Genomic DNA, 20,221 nt, shown 5'->3' on the forward strand with positions numbered 1-20,221 from the left:
GGTGTGAAGCAGATGGGTGACTGTAGCTTGTTATCGGGGATGAGTCACTGTAAAATTTGGGGATTTCTGACTGGACTTTGGAGTGGGTGCTAACTGGGCAGGTTTCAGTCCGGGTGGTTTTCAGCTGCAGCTTTATGTGCCCGCAGGTCGTGTTTCGGTCCGGTCCCGTCCGGGTGGATATGCCCGCTATGAGCTGTCACATGCGCTGCTGAGCGTGCGCTCTAACGACCGCTAGCTTCTGAAGGGCTCTGGCTAATATCTGGTGAAGAAGCGGACTAATCCCTGGAGTTAGCGGGGACCGCCGCCACCCCTCTCTTTAGCGCATGTTCCTTAATGATTCAAACTGACAACGAGCACAGTCCCCGGATCCCCGAGCTCTCTGCTCGCGCTATAGTTTCAGGAATTAGCCGGGCCCCGGATTTGTCTTCTCTGAACGCAACAAGCTAACACGGCTGCTAACGCTAGCTCGCTGCTCCGTTTGCTTCACCTTTAACCCCCCAAATCTGCGCTTTCTGCGCACTTTCTCAGAGCCGCAGAACGATCCGCTGGTTAACCTGCCGGCTAACTGCCCACCACAGCTAACCAGCTCAACTATCAAACTTTTACTCATCATGGCGAGCCATATGGACGCAGTACAGAAAACGTCACGCCAAACTTCGTTCAGAAATCTCTTTATTTATGATCAAACTGCTCACTGACCAAACTAACAAAAGTCTGACCTCTAAGTGAGACTGACGTTTGCTGTCGGAGAACATTCTGCTAAATTCGGCACATCTAACTACAAGTTTTCAATAGAAATGAGGAAGAAGTCTACATCCGCGCTTCCAGCCGTTCTCTCCATCATCGTTACCCGGACAAACTTCAGAGAACCAGCAAACATGTCCTAAGTGGACCCTGTTCGGGGTGATCCGCCCTCTGTGCGGCTCTGACCGTGCGCCGAATGAAAGAACCTCCGGGAGGCTCCGCAGACCTCTCCGATAAGGACCGCATTTTTAAATGCAGACTCAGGGACTGTTTGTTCTTAATTTGCGGATTTTTGCACGGAATTTGGTGCTGGGCTGGGCTGTCTGGATGTCAGCAGAGGGCCTCCGGCAGGAAAGCGACTCCGCGGCCACACGCAGCCCGGCCCGGAGGACCAGCTGAACGTCAGGTGAGTCCGTCTTACCTGCTGCGTCACAGACCTTCCCCCTGCTCTGACTGTGCCCCCTGAAGCGTTGTTTTCTCTTCCGTCCTAAGGTTTCGTTTCCCAGCCTGCCGCCGTCAGTCCGCTCGCTCTCAGCCGGAGCTCCGCACTCCTGGATGCGCATTTGCGCACTGTGACAGGAACCGCGTCACGAACGGCCTCTTCTTCTACGACCGCGCGGACACGCTTCTTCTTCGCTGGTTTCAAACTGTGGTTGACTGTGCGGCGCGCCCCCCGCTGGGCGGGAGAGTGAAGTCAGCCCAGTGAATCCAACATGGACGCAGAAAATCCCAGAGAAGCTTCCACAGGTGGAACAGGTGCAGCAGCGCTGTGACTGGCCACAAGGTAAATAGTTTGTGTGTGAGTATAGTTTGTTAGTCTGTATTGTTAGTATAGTTTGTATAAATTATCCAGCTACCTCGATTGTTTGTATTCTTTTTATTGTGCTGCTGGATGCCCTAATTTCCTTTGCAATCAATAAAGTATCTAAATATCTATCATCATCCTCTTCGATTTATCTTTTTCAGGGTCATGGGTGGGGTGGGAGGTGGAGCCTATCCCAGCTTCCACAGGGTGAGAGTTAAAGATCCCAAAGGAGCCTCTGCTGAAACGTAATGTTTCAAAGAATATTTTATATCATCGAGTCTTTTTATAAACGTTCTTATGGGTTTTATTATTCTTTTAATGATTAATTTGAAATATGATCAAAGTGACCCTGAAAAGGATAAGCAGAAGAAAATCAATGGATATAATTAATTTAACAACCTCAATTTAATTTTTTTTATCTTAGATAAGAGATAAGAGATAAGATAAGATAGTGTTTATTTGTCACATGCACAGTTATACACAGTACAATGCACAGTGAAATGTATTTTGTACCTGCAACCATATATACACACACATATAAATAAGAAGAATAAAAATAAAAAAAAGTAATTCACACTATACACTATACTCTATATACTATACACTATGCACACTTTTATAAATTATAATATTTACACTGTGCAATAATGGTCCAGTTAGGGCTCAGAGTTGAGCAGACGGATGGCTTGTGGGTAAAAACTCTTCTTCAACCTTTCAGTCTTAGCCCTCAGGCAGCGGTAACGCCGGCCTGATGGGAGCAGGGAGAAGAGAGAGTGTCCGGGGTGGCTGGGCTGTTTTAGGATCTTCATGGCCCTCAGCCTGCACTGCTTGGTGTAAATGTCCTGCAGGTTGGGGAGGGTGGTTCTGATGGTCCGTTCAGCTGAACGAACCACCCTTTTTAGGGCCATGAAGTCCTGCTTGGTGCAGTTTCCCATCCAGGTGGTGATGCTCCCACGCATGATGCTCTCGATGGTGCAGGTGTAAAAGTTCCTGAGCACCTTGAGTGGGAGCTTGAAGTCTCTCTGCCGCCTGAGGAGGTAGAGACGCTGTCTGGCCTTCTTCACAGTGATGTTTATGTGATGAGTCCAGGACAGGTCCTGTGAGATGGTCACTCCCAGGTATTTGAAGGTGTCCACTCTTTCCACCTCAGCACCACTGATGACAAGTGGATGGTAGTCCCTCTGCTGCTTCCTGCTGAAGTCCACGATCAGTTCCTTTGTTTTGCTGACGTTGAGCAGGAGGTGGTTCTCCTGGCACCAGTTCTCCAGGCGGGAGACCTCTCTCCTGTAGGCTGTCTCCTCATTGTGAGAGATTAGTCCCACAACAGCAGTGTCGTCGGCAAACTTGATGATGACGTTGGACTCTGACGTGGCCTCGCAGTCATGGGTGTACAGTGAGTACAGCAGAGGGCTGAGCACACAGCCTTGGGGGGATCCAGTGTTGAGGGTGAGGGAGGATGAGGTGAGGTGACCCACTCGTACCACCTGTGGTCTGCTGGTCAGGAAGCTGTGAACCCACCTGCACAGGGATGGGCCCAGGCCCAGGTCCAGCAGCTTAGAGACCAGCCTGGAGGGAACTATGGTGTTGAATGCTGAGCTGTAATCTACAAACAGCACTCTCACATAGTTCCCCTTACCAGTGTCTATGTGTGAAAGGGTCTTGTGGAGGAGGAAGGATATGGCGTCATCTTTCAAGTATTTTAGTATTTTTCATTTGCTCTTCTCTGTGGAGTTGCTGCATTTTATTTTAATGTAGATTGATGTGTTTTACTTGGTGTGCACATCCTGTTTTAAACCGTTTCTATGATTTATTCTTTTAGTTTTTAATTGTCTTTAAATGTTATTGTGTGTTTTTGTGAAGTGCTGGTTTGATAGCAGCCATAGAAATAAACTTTATTATTACTATTGCATGAGCAATAATAACTTCCTGCTCGGTTCAGTCCCGTCAGTGCCGCCTGAATGTGTTTCAGATGCATGAATGTCTGTAACAGTATCAGGATCACTGCTGCTACAGATTTCTGACCATTTCCTTCTTCTCCTTCAGTCAGCTGCTGCCTTTAGGGGGCGCCACCTATCTGCCTCCATCTTCCCCTATCACAGCATCCTCCTCTGTCATGCAGCCTCTTCATATCCTCCTTCACTACATCCATGAAGCTCCTCTGAGGTCTTCCTCTCCTCCGGCCTGCAGCTTCAGTATCTCCACCCTCCCTCCTCTGCACACGTCCAAACCCTCACAGCCTGACTTTGCTGTATGAAAATGTTGGAATTAAAAAGTAAAACTGAAATTTAATTTGTTGCATTTTATTTGTTTTGTGGACCTTCCTCCAGAGTCTGCAGGCGAGGAGCTCACGGAGCTGGGTGTAGGTGTGCTCAGAGCAGAGGGAGGTGCAACAGGTTTCCACTGCTGCAGGGGGCGCCGACGCTCAATCTGTGAGCTTGCAGCAGGTAAACGAGCCCCAGAGTGTTCATGTGTGAATGTGACTGATAAATAATCCATAAATAAATGAATTCTGGGTGAAATTTGGGAGGATTCTTCAGGCGCTGCTTCAGGACTCTGAACAACTGAAGATGTTTTTCATCATTTCAGTTCATTCAGAGGAAACTTTTAGGAGCCCATCACCTTTAAGGTGCTTCACTCTTTCCATTGTGTGCAGCTCAGATATACTCTACATTAAAATGACCGGATGATCTTAACGAGGTTTGATTAAGTCTTACAACAATAAAATACACAAAAGCTCCAAAAGCGCTCCGGACTGAAGCAAAGGTGGTGTGGGTGGAGTGGGATAAAAGGCCTGGAAGACTCCATCATCCTCAGTTCTGTGTTTCATCTCCATTTCTGTTGATATCCATGAATTTATTTTGGAGCTTCATTTTTATGCTTTGAGACGTTCTTCTGACTTCATCTTTTATTTCTATGGCACCAAAATGAACAACAGGCGCCTCACAGCGTTTATGCTGTACGGCAGCGACAGTGACACACAAACGTGCCGATTATGAATGTTCCCCAGGAGAAAAATCAAGCTCAGCCTCGGTCATCATCATCATCATCAGGTCCTCAGCAGGTTTTAAAATGATTTAAATACAGTTGAAGAACAGCACATTTACACTGTGTCATTTAACAAAAGTGTGTGGAAATCCAATGCCCTGCTTCCACAGGGATCAGCCAACTGCTGCTAATCACATGTACTGATCAGCTGATCCTCAGCAGTGTGAGCGCCTCCATAAAAGCAGAAGTTTGGTGGATTGTGCAGCGTTCAGCTGTGCCACAATCTTTCCAGGAGTGGACATCCCAGCAAATTCAGCCCAAGGTCAGACTTCCAGCTCCATCTCAGACTCTACAGGCCTCGGTCAGCATGTTAAAGGTTAAAGTTCATCACAGTCCAATTAGAAACAGACTGAACAGGTCTGGCTGTTTGGAAGTGTTTCCAGGAGAAAGCCTCTTCTCTCTAAAGAGAGCATGGCAGCACAGCTCAGGTCTGCAAAGCTGCATCTGAACAAAGACTTCTGGAACAAACAGACCAAAGTGCAGATGTTTGTCCATCATGCACAGCAGCACGTTTGGAGGAAACCAAACAGCTGTCAGCACCAACACCTCAGAGCAGCTGTCAGCACAGTGGAGGAGGGTGGAGGATCTGGGCTCCATGAACCAAAGGCCAAAATTCCTCCACAGTGATCATTACTTAGGTCATACTTTCCTAATTTTAAGACCTGAGGATCAGATGATTTTTTTAAATTATATCCTGATATGTTAAACCTTAGAACTGAAAGAGGATGCACTTTGTTTTTAACACATGGAAATGTGGAAGAACAGAGTCGGTCCACTGTTTCCATAAATCCTGATGAGCTGTCTCACAGCGTGGACCGAGATTCTTCTCCTAATCGTTTCCTCGTTTAGATTTAGCTTTTTTTCTCTCTGGCAGAGAGCCGTGGAAACATGTTACAGATATTTGAAAGATTTTCTTTCTGTCCAAAAAGCAGCAGATGAAGCTGAGACATCATCCCTCCATCCCCCACATGAACTCAGCGCCTGCATCCAGAAGCAGATCTGGATTCGGTTCAGTCTGTAATATTTACTTGAGGACATCATATCGAGTTTGGTATGCATTTTCTGAAGATTTGATGTCATATAGTCAGTGCTTTGTCCAAGAAGGCTTCCAGACATTCCTGGATCCAGAGCTGGAGGGACTCCAACCCTTCATCATTTCTACATCAGACCAAACGTCAGCCGTGGGAACATCTTCAGAAAACAAGAGAGGTTTTCTTCAGATGACTGAACAATATCTGTGGAGGAGAGATATATAAAAATAGAGCTGAAAGTGTCCCACTGGAGAAGTGAAGAGCTGTGATTGGTCCACAGCTCTGAGGGAGTCAGAGCACCGATGTTATCAGTCCCAACCTGGTTTGTTCAGCCAACTAAGGGCAGATCTGAGGGGCTTTAGGACCATGCGGAAAAAGCCTCTTCTGACACACACACACACACACACACACACACACCCCTTCTCTGTATTCAGCGCACATGCCTCCTCTCTCTCCTCCTCCTCCTCCTCCTCTTCTTCATCTCTGCTCTGCAGGAGGATCACCCTCCGACCAGACGGACACCTGCCTGCCCGCCTGCCTCTCTCCTCTTGTGGCTCTTTTGGAAATCCGGAGCTTCACACCGGGACACCGTCAGCTCTCAGCACTGCTCACCGCGCACTGAGGGCGGCTGCAGGACGGCTTAGGGGCCGCTGTCACTCCTGGATGTACGGATGGACAGAAGGCTCTCGTGTCTCACCTTGGGAGGTGAGTATTTGCGCGCGCGTGTTTGTGTGTGCGTGTTGTTATCACCGGGCTGACGTCAGTGCCGGTGACTGTCGGTATTCAGGTTCATGGTGAGTTTTTTTTTCTCGTTTCTGTGTTTATGTGTGGGCTTTAAACATCCGTGCACGTGCGTGTGTGCTCTGTCCATGCACGTGCGCCTGTTTGTGGTGATGGGGGGTGGGGTGGGGGTGTTTCCGTGCAGCTTTGAAGATGAGCTTTATTATTAATGTGCTGTGGATTATTTGATCTGAGCTGCAGCTTGTTTCAACCGATATACACAAAATCATCAAAATCATAAAAACAGCTGCTGCAACAACACCTCAGTAACAGAAACATCACAGCTGGAAACATCAGGAGTATCCAACGATTACATCAACAGAACCACCACCACAACTATAATATGCACACAGCAAGGATTCATATGCAAGGCTCCAGATAGTCAAAGTTTCACAAGACTAATATGAGAAGGAAACAAACAGCTGACCAGAAATATTCCAAATATGTTTAAAGAGACAAAAGATCATCTTCGAAGGACAGAACAGGAAGTCTGTGCGATCTAAAGCTGGAAATGTAAAATACCAAACAGAGCTCATTAAAGACTCACAGCTCAGCGCAGACACGTCCAAACTGTCCTCACAGCCATGTTTCCTACTACAACACAGAAAAGACCACAGGTGTTTACTGAGGCAGCTCATTGGGTACAGGATGCGGCACAGCAGGTGAATCCTCTGACACACACACACACACGTTTACAAACACACGACTCACATGTTTGTGTGTCCCTGCTACTTTCAGGGACTGTGAGGACATTTCTGCGCTGCTGGGACAGCAGTTATGGTTTATGTTTTTCCATGATCTGCTTCACAAAGAGCCCTTTGTGTTTTCTTTTTCTGTCTTCCAGGAGAGCTCAGTCTGCAATGTCTGACCCCTGACCTCTGATCTCCCTGACATATCCCTCGAAGGAGGAAAAGAGTTCTGAGGAGGGATGGAAGGTGGAGGAGAAGAGGAGAGCCGAGGAGAAGAGACTGAAACTCCCTCCAAGCTTTGGAAAGCCTCACAGAGAGGAGGAGGAGGAGGAGGAGGAGAAGCTTGCAGACAAAATGGCCTCATAAACACCCGCAGGCTGGGGGTGGAGCCTCGGGAGGCACTCCTTTCAGTGTACTCCGCTCCTCAATATCAGAGTCAAGTGGTGGTGAGCACCTCCCCTCAGCAGGAGCACAGCAGGGGTCCTCCACAGCTCCTGAACCCCAGCGCCCTCCTGCCCCATCATGGGGCGTCAGACCCCCATCTCAGGCCGACCCCCGGCCTCTTCCTGTGCCCAGAGAGCGTCCTGCGGGCCTGGGGGGAGGCCGGGGGAGGCGACTGCTGTGAGACTACCTTCATCGAGGGACTTGGACCAGAAGCCTCCTCTTCCTCTGCCACCGCCTCCACAAAGGAGGTGCTGCTGTTTGCTGACGGGAAGTATCTGGAGTTTTCTGGAGAGGACGCAAAGATTCACACGCTGTCGTACGACATCGATGATGACGACGACTTCCAGGAGCTTGAGGTAAATGGACTGGTGCTTATACAGCTCACTTTGAGCACTCAAACAAGCTTCTCCAGAGAGATGCTTCTTCCTCTTAGGTGCTAACATGCCAGGCAAACATGACCGAGACACCAAAATTTTCATCATCCAAACTGGTCGCCAACAGGAAGGAAGTAAATGTAGCAGAAATCAGCTTTATAATCCTGAGCCAGCGCCGTGGAGCTTGGTGTGTGGATCAGTTAGCCCAGTGTGATGGTCAGGAGAGTGAGTCCTTCTGTTTTCATATTTTTTTTAACTGATCAAATCGTTCTTACAGGTTCTTGATCACAAACTTCTCTTTGCTCTAAAGTCCAAGAAGACATCCAGCAGATGGTGAAGTTACAGTCCCGCTGTTGGCAGCTTTCATTTTGGAAATCTGCCAACATCAGACACATCAAGAAAGTCAGCTGTTATTCAGAGCCGAATGATTCACCTGGGGAAATTGTTAACTGTAATTTCCCCATTGTGGGATCAATCAATCAATCAATCAATCAATCAATCAATCAATAAAGGTGCTTTTGTGGCTGATGGTTCAACATCTTACCCTGTGGTAATGGTTTCTTGTCATCAGTCGCTCACAGATTTCCTTGGATGCACCGGATGAATTAACCCAAAGTTCTTCAGGCCTGGTGGTCAATGATAGATTGCTGCCTTTAGGTTGGGAGAGCGTTGCTGCCCCGAGCCAAAGAGTTAAAGCATCTCAGGGTCAAAAGTGATGGGAAGGTGGAGCATGAGGATGATGCAGTGCTGTGGATGCTGTACCAGTCTGTTGTGGTGAAGATACAGTTGACTATGAAGGTGAAGCTGTGGATTTCAATCTATATTTCTACTCTCACTGTAGTGACCAAAAGAATGAGATTGAGGATACAACTGGCAGAAAAGAGCTTCCTCTGAAGGGTGTCTGAGCTCTCCCTTAGAGATGGGGTGAGGAACTCGGACATCTGGAAGGAGCTCAGAGTAAAGCAGCTGCTTGAAAGGAGCTAGTTGAGGTTGTTCAGGTTCTGATCAGGATTCCTCCTAGAGGCCTCTCTTTGGAAGGTTTATGGGCATACATGAAGAGACCACAGGATACACCAAGAACCTGGTGGAAATATTATACATTTCATCTGCACCTCTGGATAATAGAAAGTGTAGCTAGTAAAAGAACATCTGGAATACGATGGATGGATGGCATGACTTAATTTTAAATGTCAGAATTGTGTAAAACTCCCTCAGATGTTCATCTTCAGTGCAGTTTTGAATGTGTTTCTTCTTCTCAGCAGGTTCATGAACATCACGGCCCAGAACTGCTTGGTTTGGTCAGCCTGTTAAAAGAAAAACTGCTCGTCGGGTTTTGCTTTGTGTGTCTCTGCACATGGTTGTTTCCTTAATGGTTTTCAGCACAGAGATAAACTACAAAGTCAGTTATAGTAACATCCTCCCCCCGTACAGCTGTTATGAAGGGGGAAATTATCCACAGCAGACTCACTGCTGGTGCCCTGCTGGACTGCAGAGAAACTGCAGGTTTCATTTTTCATGTTTCATTTTTCAGCCCCAGAGTCTGATGTTTGGTCGCAGCTCCATCCATCTATGTATGCATCCCTCCATCCTGTGAGTCAGAGTCCATCCTGCAGAATGAGATTAGCACAGAGAGCTGCAGCTCTCTGAGCGACACATTTGGCCTCCTAACAGCCAATCGCTTTAGAGACGATTAGCTGAGATTTTGTCTCACCGAAGTCCAGCTTTAATCTACTCTGCAGCGCTAATGGGAGTGTGTGTGTGTGTGTGTGTGTGTGTGTCTGTTCTGTAGGGATTAAAGACTCTGAGTAGAGTCTGAGTAGTAATGACAGTCACATTTTGTCACAGACCAGGTGAAATGCACCTGAATTATTTACCTAGAAGCTGTAAAAGTCTTGAAGTGAAGCCGGTCCAGGAGTTTAACCATGACAGAGCAGTTAGCTCCACCCTGCGGACTTGTGTCATTTATTCCTCTTCATGAGAAAAACCTTGAAATGAACAGTTTTAAGCAAAGGAAATGGTAATTGATAGGAAATCAAACCCAAACTGATGTCAGTCATCAGATCAGATATACAAAGAACAGCAGTCCCTTCAGCCATAATTGAGAAAGAACCCCACAGGGGGCGCTCTCGAGCTGGTCCAGAATAAACTGAGCTCTCAGGAGCCGTAGAACAAAAACATAAATTTCATGTGGTAAGTGTTTTTTTCTGGAGGTTTTCATCATGTTTTTGAATGGAGGCCTTGAGATATTAGACACAGTTCTATTTTTAGATTTTATTCAGATGTTTTTATTGTAGTAAAACACTTCTGTGAGTATCAGGGACATCACAGCACCACAAGTCGCTTTACGGTGTCCTCCATTTTGATTTTAAGTGTGAGGTGAGCAGCTGCTCCCTCTGCACACGTGGATCACACTTTATTGATGCTGGATTTGGGAAAACTGAAACAAACTATTTTTATATCCATGATTGCTGCTTCACAAGAATCATGGATATAAAAATAGTTTGGGCAGCACGGTGGAACAGTGGTTAGCACTGGTGCCTCACAGTTAGAATACCATCTGGGTTTGAGTCCACCTTGGCCCAGGCCCCTCCCTCTCTCTCTGTGTGGAGTTTGCATGTTCTCCCCGTGTCTGTGTGGGTTTCCTCCCACAGTCCAAAGACATGCACTTACTGGGGTTAGGTTAATTGGAAACTCTAAATTGCCCATAGGTGTGAATGTGAGTGTGGATGTTGTTTGTCTCTCTGTGTTGGCCCTGCGACAGGCTGGTGACCTGTTCAGGGTGTACCCTGACTCTCACCCTATGTCAGCTTGGATAGGCTCCAGCCCCCCCCGCGACCCTGAACAGGATAAGCGGAAGTGGATGGATGGATGGATGGATGGATGGATGGATGGATGGATTCCTGTGAAGTCCTCGGGGAGCAAAGGCTTGCAGCAGCACTCTTCCTGTGGACTCCATTTTGGACAGTTCCCTTCAGCTGAGCCCATGTCGTCACGGCAGCCTTTGCTTCACTCTCAATCGATCTACTGTGGAATTATAATTGTTTTAGCTAAAGTATCGACCTCCCAGGCTGAAAACTGAAACCAAAACAGGAAGCCTCATAGCTGCAGTTCCTCTGCTGTCCAGCAGGGGTGCCACAGTGGGTCAGTCCCCATAGACTCCCATGTTAAACTTTCCAGCAGAAATCAGCATGTTTACAGCTGATACAGAAACTGCTTTGGTCTCTGTGGATAATTTCAGTAAGGGGGAAGATGTTTCTATAACACATGTTTGCATTATGAGGGGCGTGGCCTTGTTTGACTGACAGGTGCATAGCGATACAGGGTAATCTGTCAGAAACACAAACCAGCTGCTGGTGAGTGATTTATTTTTGTTTTTTATCAGAGCGATTACTCCAGCGAATCAGAGAGCGAGGACGCCTTCCTGCTGATGCCTCCCAGAGATCACCTGGGCCTCAGCGTCTTCTCCATGCTCTGCTGCTTCTGGCCGCTCGGCATTGCCGCCTTCTACCTATCGCACGAGGTGGGGACTCACACACAGATCAGCAGCAGTGTTTACCTGTTGAAGATGAAATCAAAGTGGCCAAAGGCATTTACAGAATTTTTAATGTGGAGTTACAGGGATCAGAAATGTGAAAATCAAACATCTAGTCTCAGTTTTTCCATCTCCTGAAAGAAGCGGGACAAAGAGGACATCTGTCTCATCAGATTTTCTCTGGTCACCATTATCATCATGATTTACTGTATATATGTTAGTCAGCCCCACCCTCCGACCTCCTGTTATTTTCGCCGTGCTGTGTAGCGGCCACTCCTTGGTGCTTTCTCTTCCTGAGGCTTTACCTCTGATCAAACTGTTTCCCCTCCTGAGCGTCAGGTTAATTATGTCCTGTGTCGCTTCTATAATTGTGCGACTGCTCTTTCTGGACACTTTTGTTATGGTTACAGACTTTCTCCACCTCCACCTTCTGCTGGCATGAGATCTCAGGGTAGCATCATTAAAGTGAACTCCTGTAAACAGTGATCATTTAGAGAAAACCTGACAGTCATCCTGTGGGATGTGATCAAATTCCCATCATAAACTGGACTTTGAATCCAGCCCAGCTGGAAGAAACTACCTGCAGCATCTGTGCAGCCGACTGTATGAGCCAGTGCAGTTTACTGTGTGTGTGTGTGTGTGTGTGTGTGTGTGTGTGTGTGTGTGTGTGTGTGTGTGTGTGTGTGTGTGTGTGTGTGTGTGTGTGTGCGCGTGTGTGTGTGACTGCTTGTGAGCTGCTGCAGTTTGTTTCTGTGTTTTGGATCATTAATTCAGAGCTGCTCCCACACACACCAACACTGTTCGCCTTATATAACTGATCTGCAGTCAGCTGGAGGAAGAAGTACTCGCTCACCGTTCATCTGTCAGTCATTAAAAAAATCACGAACTGAAGGACGCACAGAGGCGGAGCTAGATCCTGACCCTGCTGTGGTCTGCACAGGTAGAATCCAGGTGTGGAGCAGGAAAAATTCTGTGAAACATTCACACGCAGAAACTTCATTATGAACACAAAGAACCTGAGAACGTGTCTTTGAGAAAAGAGACGGCAACCGAGGGAAAACTGTAAGTGTGAGATTGGCCGTAAACGTAAGCGTCTACACACACGACAAACTGACCAAACTGCCACACACCTCAGACGTATGACTCAACTGTGACATCAGTAATGGTCGACCAGCAGTGAGCTCAGATGACATTTTTAAGGTAAACTGACCCCCCCCCCCCCCGAAAAAAGAGAGCGCTTCAACCCTTCAGCTGTCAGGACAGGCGGTTCCAGACTGGTCCAAGAACCAGTGGACGCAGCCGCCGTGATGTCACCTGTCAGTTTGTGAGTCCCCGTTATGAAGCCTGGAGTCGAGCATTTTTGTCACTGTCATCTTTTAAGAAAGGGGCGGGTCTGACTGTGAAACTGCATGAGTCATGTCAATGAGCATACCCCAGAAAATATCCCTGTCTGACACTTAGAACAACGAACATTTTCAAAATGAACTGAAATGAGTGACTGAGCCCGTGACCCCATCAAGAGGGCGCTTACAGAGGTCGGGGCAGAAAGCCACTTCCCCTTATGCTTCGATACGACCGGATGCAACAGTTACCACCCCCTGCTGGCAGGTTTGGGGCACTACATTCATTCTGAATGATTCCAGTAGCACAAAGCTTCCTATACTGAATTGAGCAAAAAAAAAAAAAAGCGTCCACCCAGCAAAAGAGTCACTCATCATGCCGTAGCTGACGGGCGGTTGCTGGCAGACATCCCAGGCTACGGTTACCTAGGTAACCTCCTGATCTAAATATTTACTACCCTGTCAGTCAGCAGCATCCTGCACTCTCATTGGTAGTTGCCTCAAAGTGAAGAAAAGTTTAGGGGCCCGCCCACTTTGCATTACTAGCAGATATTTGATTGAAGGTCGTTGACTCTCTGACCTCTGGTCTCCTCAGTCTGCTGCTGGTCACTTCCTGCGCGGACACCCCTCATGTTTTCATTTCTGTTAATGAGATTAAATTTGGTGCAGATGTTTACTGAAACTGAGAAACTGAGAGACAAAAACGAACATCTCTCACCTGGTTTGTAACGAAGAACCAAACCACTAGGAGCCAGATGAGGGGGCTCTCTTTCCAAACATGGATTACAGGTATAATTACACAAAAGCTTTCAGTCCACGCCATCATAATGTGTAACATAATTACATTTAGAAGGATGCATTGGGATCAGGACCCCATGTACCCCATGGCAGCTCAGAGAATCATAACAAAGACTTGATTCGAGCAGCTGTCTGACCCTTTGTAGTTGCAGGAGGTTCAAACTTCCTGTTCCAGACTCTACAGTCTGTTAGTTTGAGCGATGACGGTGTCAGGTGACTGTTTGCTGATTGGACAGCACGACGTCTGAAGAAAGCAGCTTAAAATGCTGAAAAGTTCAGATGGAGTTCTGCATTGTGCACGAAGCAGGAATAATCGGGCTCGGAGGGTTTCGTAACAAGCCATCTAGTTGTCACCGGTGTGGTTTCCATGGCAACTACACACCTACAGCTCCGAGGGAAACTGGGCTGGTTGCCACTGACAACACTTCCCACACTGAAAGCCATCAGTAAGAAACAACAGAAAGCTCTGCAGCAGGAGGAGGAGGAGAGGGAAGTGAGCCTGATGAAGGAGCAGAAACATGGTCGTCCTTTCTGTCAGAGGTTCATCAAACTGATCTCAGCAGGACCGACTGAAGGATGCTTTCAGTACCATTCCTGCTCACTTCCTGCTTTAAACATTTTAACTGACAACTCAGAGTGACTGAGAGCAAGCTCTGTTCTTCATCACCCACTCCTCCCTGCCTTACATCATGTACTTCAGTCATTGTGGCCCAGTTTGAAATGTGAAAATCTTCTGTGGTCCCAAACCTGTAATCACATCTCCGATCATCATACACAACAAACTGTGATGCTCTGTGTATTCTGACACCTTCTATCAGGACCAGCATGACCTCTTTCAGCAGTTTGAGCTACAGCAGCTCATCTGTTGGATCGGACCACACGGATTAGCCTTCACTTTCCACGTGCATCAGTGACCCTCTGCCCCCCATGACCCTGTCACTGGTCCACTTTGATGGATATTGACCCCTGCAGCCCAGGAACCCCCCACAGGACCTGCAGTTTGGAGATGCTCTGACCCAGTCGTGTAACCATCACAGTTTGGCCTCAAACTCACTCAAATCCTCACGCTGCCCATTTTTCCTGCTTCTACCATCAACTTTGAGGACCAAATATTCACTCACTCCCTGATATATCCCACCCACTACCAGGAGCCATGATGGAGAGATAATCAGTGTGCTTCACTTCACCTGTCAGTGCTCATCATGTTATGCCTGATCGGTGTATGTTACAGTGTGTAGAAACCCAAATACAAGACTGAGAAGACAGAAACAAGAATGGGAATTGGGAAAAGGAGGGAAATGAGACGCAGCTGAAAGTAATCAAGGCAATTACAGAGGAGGACATAAAACCCCCACACAAAAACAAGCAACCACCAAAGTAAAACAGGTAAGAGAACCTGACAAACTAGAGAGAAGGAATCACATATGGAACATGATACAGAGGAACACTGGGGAGGCGGGAATGATAAAAACCTAAAGACAAAAACCAAAAGGTTTAATGTCCAAGAACTGAAGAGTAATAAAGAGTAATAAAATCAACACAAGAAACCAAACCTCAAAATATAACAATCAAAACTTCAGAATACAGAAATCCATACATTACTCAAGGATACAAATCCAAAAACATGACTAATCACAAGGATCATGACAGTAGAAAAGTTCAAAAGGTCATTTAACTGAAAAAGAAACTTTAATTAATTCATTGTAAATGACCTCTTGTGATCCACTTGCTGTACCTTCATGGCCCACCAGGGGGCCACAGGCCACACTCTAAAGCAATTATGTACGCTAACAAATGGCATTATAAGAACAGGCACGTCATACCTGTGCTGATGACTGTGAAATATTCAAACTTCTTAGACATCAGGAACTGGAAGTGGAATCATAAACAAGACACATGATTACAAACAGTTCTAAAAAGGCAGTGACACCAACATGGTGGATGAGTTCTCAATGAGAACTTTTACTTGAATCCCATGGAGATGATGCAGGTAAAAAGGCACAGTGATGACTTTTCTTCCTGAGGAAAATTAACTTGGTTGCTGCTTTTTGTGGGAAGCTAAGTCCAAAGAATAAAACCAGACTTGTTAGTTTTGTAGGAACACTCATTAAGATCTCACATGGTCATTTATAACCAGCAGGTCCTCAGAAGAACCATCTAGTACATGGTCAGGTTTTAACTAGTTGTTTTTGTATTTACTGTTATTATGTGAAACACATTTACTCTAATGGGACCATAATGAACCCTGAGCCTCAAACTAAACTCATACTATATCCATACCAGGGAGAGAGGATAACAGTGTACAGGTGAACTCAATCCGATCCTAACAAATGCAGGAAAAGAACAAAGGAAGGAAGGAAAAACACAGAAAGCTATGAGGAAACAACTCTTATAGTAAAACAGGATATAAACTGAATTCACACACAACATGAGAGGAGACACAGGAAGAAAAAACTGCAAGAAAAAATAGATTCCATAACTGAAACCACAAATGACTGCAAACAGCAAGGCAAAGGCTCAGTGTTCAGTGTGTTAAGGTAATCTATTGTGTGTGAGGTCACATGAAGATCTGTTTCTAATGATGAAAAACAAACAAGCTAAAAAAGCTTCAGATTCTGCTTCATTGAGACTTGTTCTAAAAATACTGCCATCACACTTTTACTGTGACAATAAACAGTCATGAAAGTAAAGTGTCCTGTGAGTGAAGGGTGCCTGTGGCAAACTGAAACAATCTGTTTTTGTTAAGCTCCTGTGGATAATCTGATTTGGTGCTTTTAGAGTGGGTCCAGCATGCACACACAGATTCATTTCCTGGAGATTTACTCCAGCTTATACTACTCTACTGGCATGACCCGAACCTTAAAACATGTCTTTAAATGTTGGCGTTTACCTTTCGTCCTCGTAAGAAAGACATGTCCCATAGTGTGAGAATGCAAGCATAGGTCCCCACAATGTCAGTAAAACCTGCCTGCACAAACACAAACACACACACACACACACACACACACACACACACGCACGCACGCACGCACGCACGCACGCACACTGTTTGAGTTTGTTATGTAACTATGGCTTCACACTCACATATCTACAAGAACATGTTCTTCATTCAGGGCTGAATGGGAGCACCTCATTGTCCCCCACTGGGGCAGTTACAGGAGGTCCTGCCCTCAATGGCGCCCCCTGTAGGGGCTGGTTGGAAAATGTAATTAAATCTTACTGGAAATGGAGCGGCGATTACAGTGGCTGTTTCCTGCCATGAGCTGGTTAATCAAGTTTACACAGTTAATTCAGCTGTCACCTGACAGAGAGATAGATGCTCACTGTCGGCACACAGGCGGACATCAACTTCAGATTCAGTCCAGTGCTCATGTTAACTTCACTGACAAAAGCGACTAAAGATGCTGACAGAAGCTGATCAAAAGCAGATCTGTACTGCAGCCCCTGAGGTCTGAAACCAAACAGGATGCTTTGCTCCCTGATCATATCAGCTTTATTAAAAACAGAGTGAAGAGCAGAGAGAATGATGGGTCCTCTCTAATGTTTTTCCTCTTCCTTTTAATCTTGTTTTTTCTTCTGCTGTTTTGCACAGCATTTATTTGTAAAGCTGATTATCTGCCATCACATGTGGGTTATCCCCCTGAGCCCCGAGGTCCACAGACGCACTAATTACCATTGGTGTTCAGGCTGATGGCTTCAGACCAGCGAGCTGCTGGTTAGAAGTTTCATCAGAGTGAAGATGAGGACACATCTTCATAACCTGTTTCATTTTTGCGGTTGCCATGACAACAGCAACAAAAAGATTCTGATCATTTGGTTTTAGTCTTAAACCAAACTCATCAGCAGTGGTTAGGACTGCTGCCTCACAGCAAGAAGGTCCTGGGTTTGAATCCACCATGTGGCCTCTCTGTGTTTGCATGTTCTCCCCATGTCTGTGTGGGTTCTCCCCGGTTACTCCTGCTTCCTCTCACAGTCCACAGACGTACATGAGGTTAGGTTAGTTGTCTGTAGGTGTGATTGTGAGTGTGAATGGTTGTCTGGCTCTTTGTGTTAGCCCTGCGACAGGCTGGCAACCTGTACAGGTGTACCCCACCTTTTGCCCTAAGACAGCTGGAATAGCATGGACATAGATGGACATTTTAGCCCATTTTCTCACTGTAACCATCGTTGTAGCCTATCTTTGTTCAGTGACAGTTTTGTCCAGTTTTCTGGGTGGGGTTTTTCTCCAGCCGTGTCACACAGAGACTGGCTGGGACGACATATGGAGCTAACATTTGTTTGATCTGTTTTCATGTTTCTGTCCCTCTCAGACCAACAAGGCGGTGTCCAAAGGAGACTTTCACCTGGCCAGCTCCAGCTCAAGGCGGGCTCTCTTCCTTGCTGTCCTGTCAATCACCATTGGGACAGGTATCTATGTGGGTGTGGCCGTGGCACTCATTGCCTACCTCTCCAAAAACCACCATTGGTAGCCCTGACATCTGAGAGCAAACATACCCATCAGCTGCTCACCTTCACCTGGAGTTCAGCTCCCAAGTGAGTGTTTCCAGCATGTTGGCGGTCATCACGAGCTGGAGGAGGATTTCCATGATGGTGTCTGAATCAACAGGTTATGTGTTCGACAGGTCACTGTGCTGTTCTGAAGGACTTGAACCTGAAGCTTTGAGACCAATCAGATCCCAGGATCTGTGGTGAGAAAACAGAGAAGAACCAGCAGCCTTTTTTTTTCAAAGCTTCTGATGGTGTTACAGTTTGTTCAAAGGAACGTGTCCACTGTGATTATTTTGATCTGCATTTACACCAGTTAGTTTTAGTTCAGCTCTTGGTGCAGCTTTTACAAACACACAGTATTTTTAACTCCTAGGAACTCGTCATCCAAACAGCACTGAGTCAGTGTTAATCACTTTAACTGAAGAACCATCAGATCTAGAAGCATCTATTACTTAATCTTTCATTTGCATGACAGTGTAGGTTATTTAATACACAGTTCTCTTTAGGGAAGGTTAAATAAACTATGAAGATGATATTGTATTCAGGGTGAAAACTGTTTCTCTGCTAGTAAAAGACATTCAGCAGGAAGAAAAGCAGAAGGATTTTTAAATAACCAAACATCAGGAGCACTAAGAAACCTCCGTATCAAAGATTGATAGCTGATAAGTTGCTGATAACTCATACAAACCTTGTTCTTTTGTTCAGGACTGGCCTGCACCCAGCAGATGGTGCTGCTGCACAGACACAGATGAAACTCAAAGAACCATTAGCTGAATAAGATGAAATAGCTTTACCTCTAGACTTCCCCGTTTGCAAACACAACCCTCATTTTAACAACCCTCTGACTTTTTTTTTTTAAATAAATTTCTCACCAGGCTCTCTTCAAATGAAGTTAAACAAATGAAGAAATAAAATGCTGAATGTGACCTCGATGTAAAATTATCTACAGTGATGATTAATAGAAAGGAAAGTGGGAAGTGAGAAAATAAAAATCACACTGATTATGAACATCAACACATAGATACCTGTCCTCAGATGGGCTCAGGTGGACTAGGTTTCTGGACTGACTGGGTCCTGTTTGCATATCAGGACACAAAGTCCGGAAGACATTTTTCTTCAGTTATTTATTTTTTGGAAAAACTGGACTTTTTTTGGACTCGTCTGATAAAAAAGAAACTGCTGAACTCGTGTTTCTTTCTCTCTTACCATAAAAACTGTTGGCTGATCCGATGAGATTGGCCTCATCGTTCATCCTGTTGGCTTTAAAACAACCAAACCAACACAAACAACACCAATACTCCAGCAGCAAGGGTGGAGAGACAACTGGTGGTCCAGACCCATTTTCTACTGTTATGGTCTCTACAGTAGCTGGAGGCCTGACTGAGACTTAATTTGGCATCTGAACGTACAGTTTAGTCATGAAACTTTCAATTGGACATCTGTAATTATCAGGACATACATCCAGGTTCTTCAGATCGCCAAAACAACTTCAAATTTCTTTCTTTCTTTTTTGTTTGGTTTGATGGTCATTGATGTCAAAAACAGGTTTGGTATGGGAAGAGAATTTATTTGAAAGTCTACAGACATCTGGTTCAGAATCAGGACATCTGTTTGGCTTTAACATGACAAACTTTGTCAGATGGAGGTCAAAATTAAAATTTCAGAACCTGAAAAGGCATCAGAAGCATTGATATAGTGTCTGGTTAGAAAGTCCAGGAAACCATTTGCAGGTCAGTGGATGTGTAAGACATGTTCTTGGATCCTCTTGTGCAGGTGAACATTGGGTAATGACTTCTCGTAGTCATGTGCTGACATCCAGAAAAGGTAATATAAGAACTTTGTTGGATGAATTTATAGGTCTTTTCAGGGTGTTTTTGAAGTTAATTTAAGTCCAAATAATTTTACCTGATTGATGTTGAAGGTGATTTCTGGATGTCCATTTAGGGTCTTTGGGCTTTAAATTAAAAACCGACTCAAACTATGGATTTTTGTCTAGGATTTTTTTTTTTGTCCATCTACAGATGTCTAATATATTTCTACACCCTCTTCTACACCTGTGGATATCCAGTTTGGTGGTGGTCTTTGAACCAAAAACATACTCAAAATATAAATGTTTGTCCAGGATATCTTTTAAATGTTCACATGTCCAGA

The 20,221-nt window shown here is 45.7% G+C and overlaps 2 protein-coding genes across 2 annotated transcripts in view; one reads left to right on the forward strand and one right to left on the reverse strand.

Moving 5' to 3' along the window:
• cul9 (cullin 9) overlaps positions 1-1,343 on the reverse strand; it is a 35,302-nt gene extending 33,959 nt beyond the window's left edge. The window contains 1 exon segment of the mRNA XM_030747433.1: positions 1,166-1,343. Coding sequence (XP_030603293.1) covers positions 1,166-1,307 — 142 coding nt within the window. The 5' untranslated portion in view covers positions 1,308-1,343.
• On the forward strand, positions 1,308-19,960 carry syndig1 (synapse differentiation inducing 1). Its single transcript, XM_030747441.1, has 6 exons — positions 1,308-1,528; positions 3,877-3,993; positions 6,120-6,330; positions 7,250-7,894; positions 11,295-11,432; positions 17,893-19,960. The coding sequence occupies exons 4-6, from the start codon at positions 7,334-7,336 to the stop codon at positions 18,049-18,051; spliced, it is 858 nt and encodes a 285-aa protein (XP_030603301.1). The 5' UTR covers positions 1,308-1,528; positions 3,877-3,993; positions 6,120-6,330; positions 7,250-7,333; the 3' UTR covers positions 18,052-19,960.
• The last annotated feature ends 261 nt before the right edge of the window (positions 19,961-20,221 follow it).

Source organism: Archocentrus centrarchus, chromosome 15 (assembly GCF_007364275.1).
Source record: "Archocentrus centrarchus isolate MPI-CPG fArcCen1 chromosome 15, fArcCen1, whole genome shotgun sequence".
Taxonomy (NCBI): domain Eukaryota; kingdom Metazoa; phylum Chordata; class Actinopteri; order Cichliformes; family Cichlidae; genus Archocentrus; species Archocentrus centrarchus.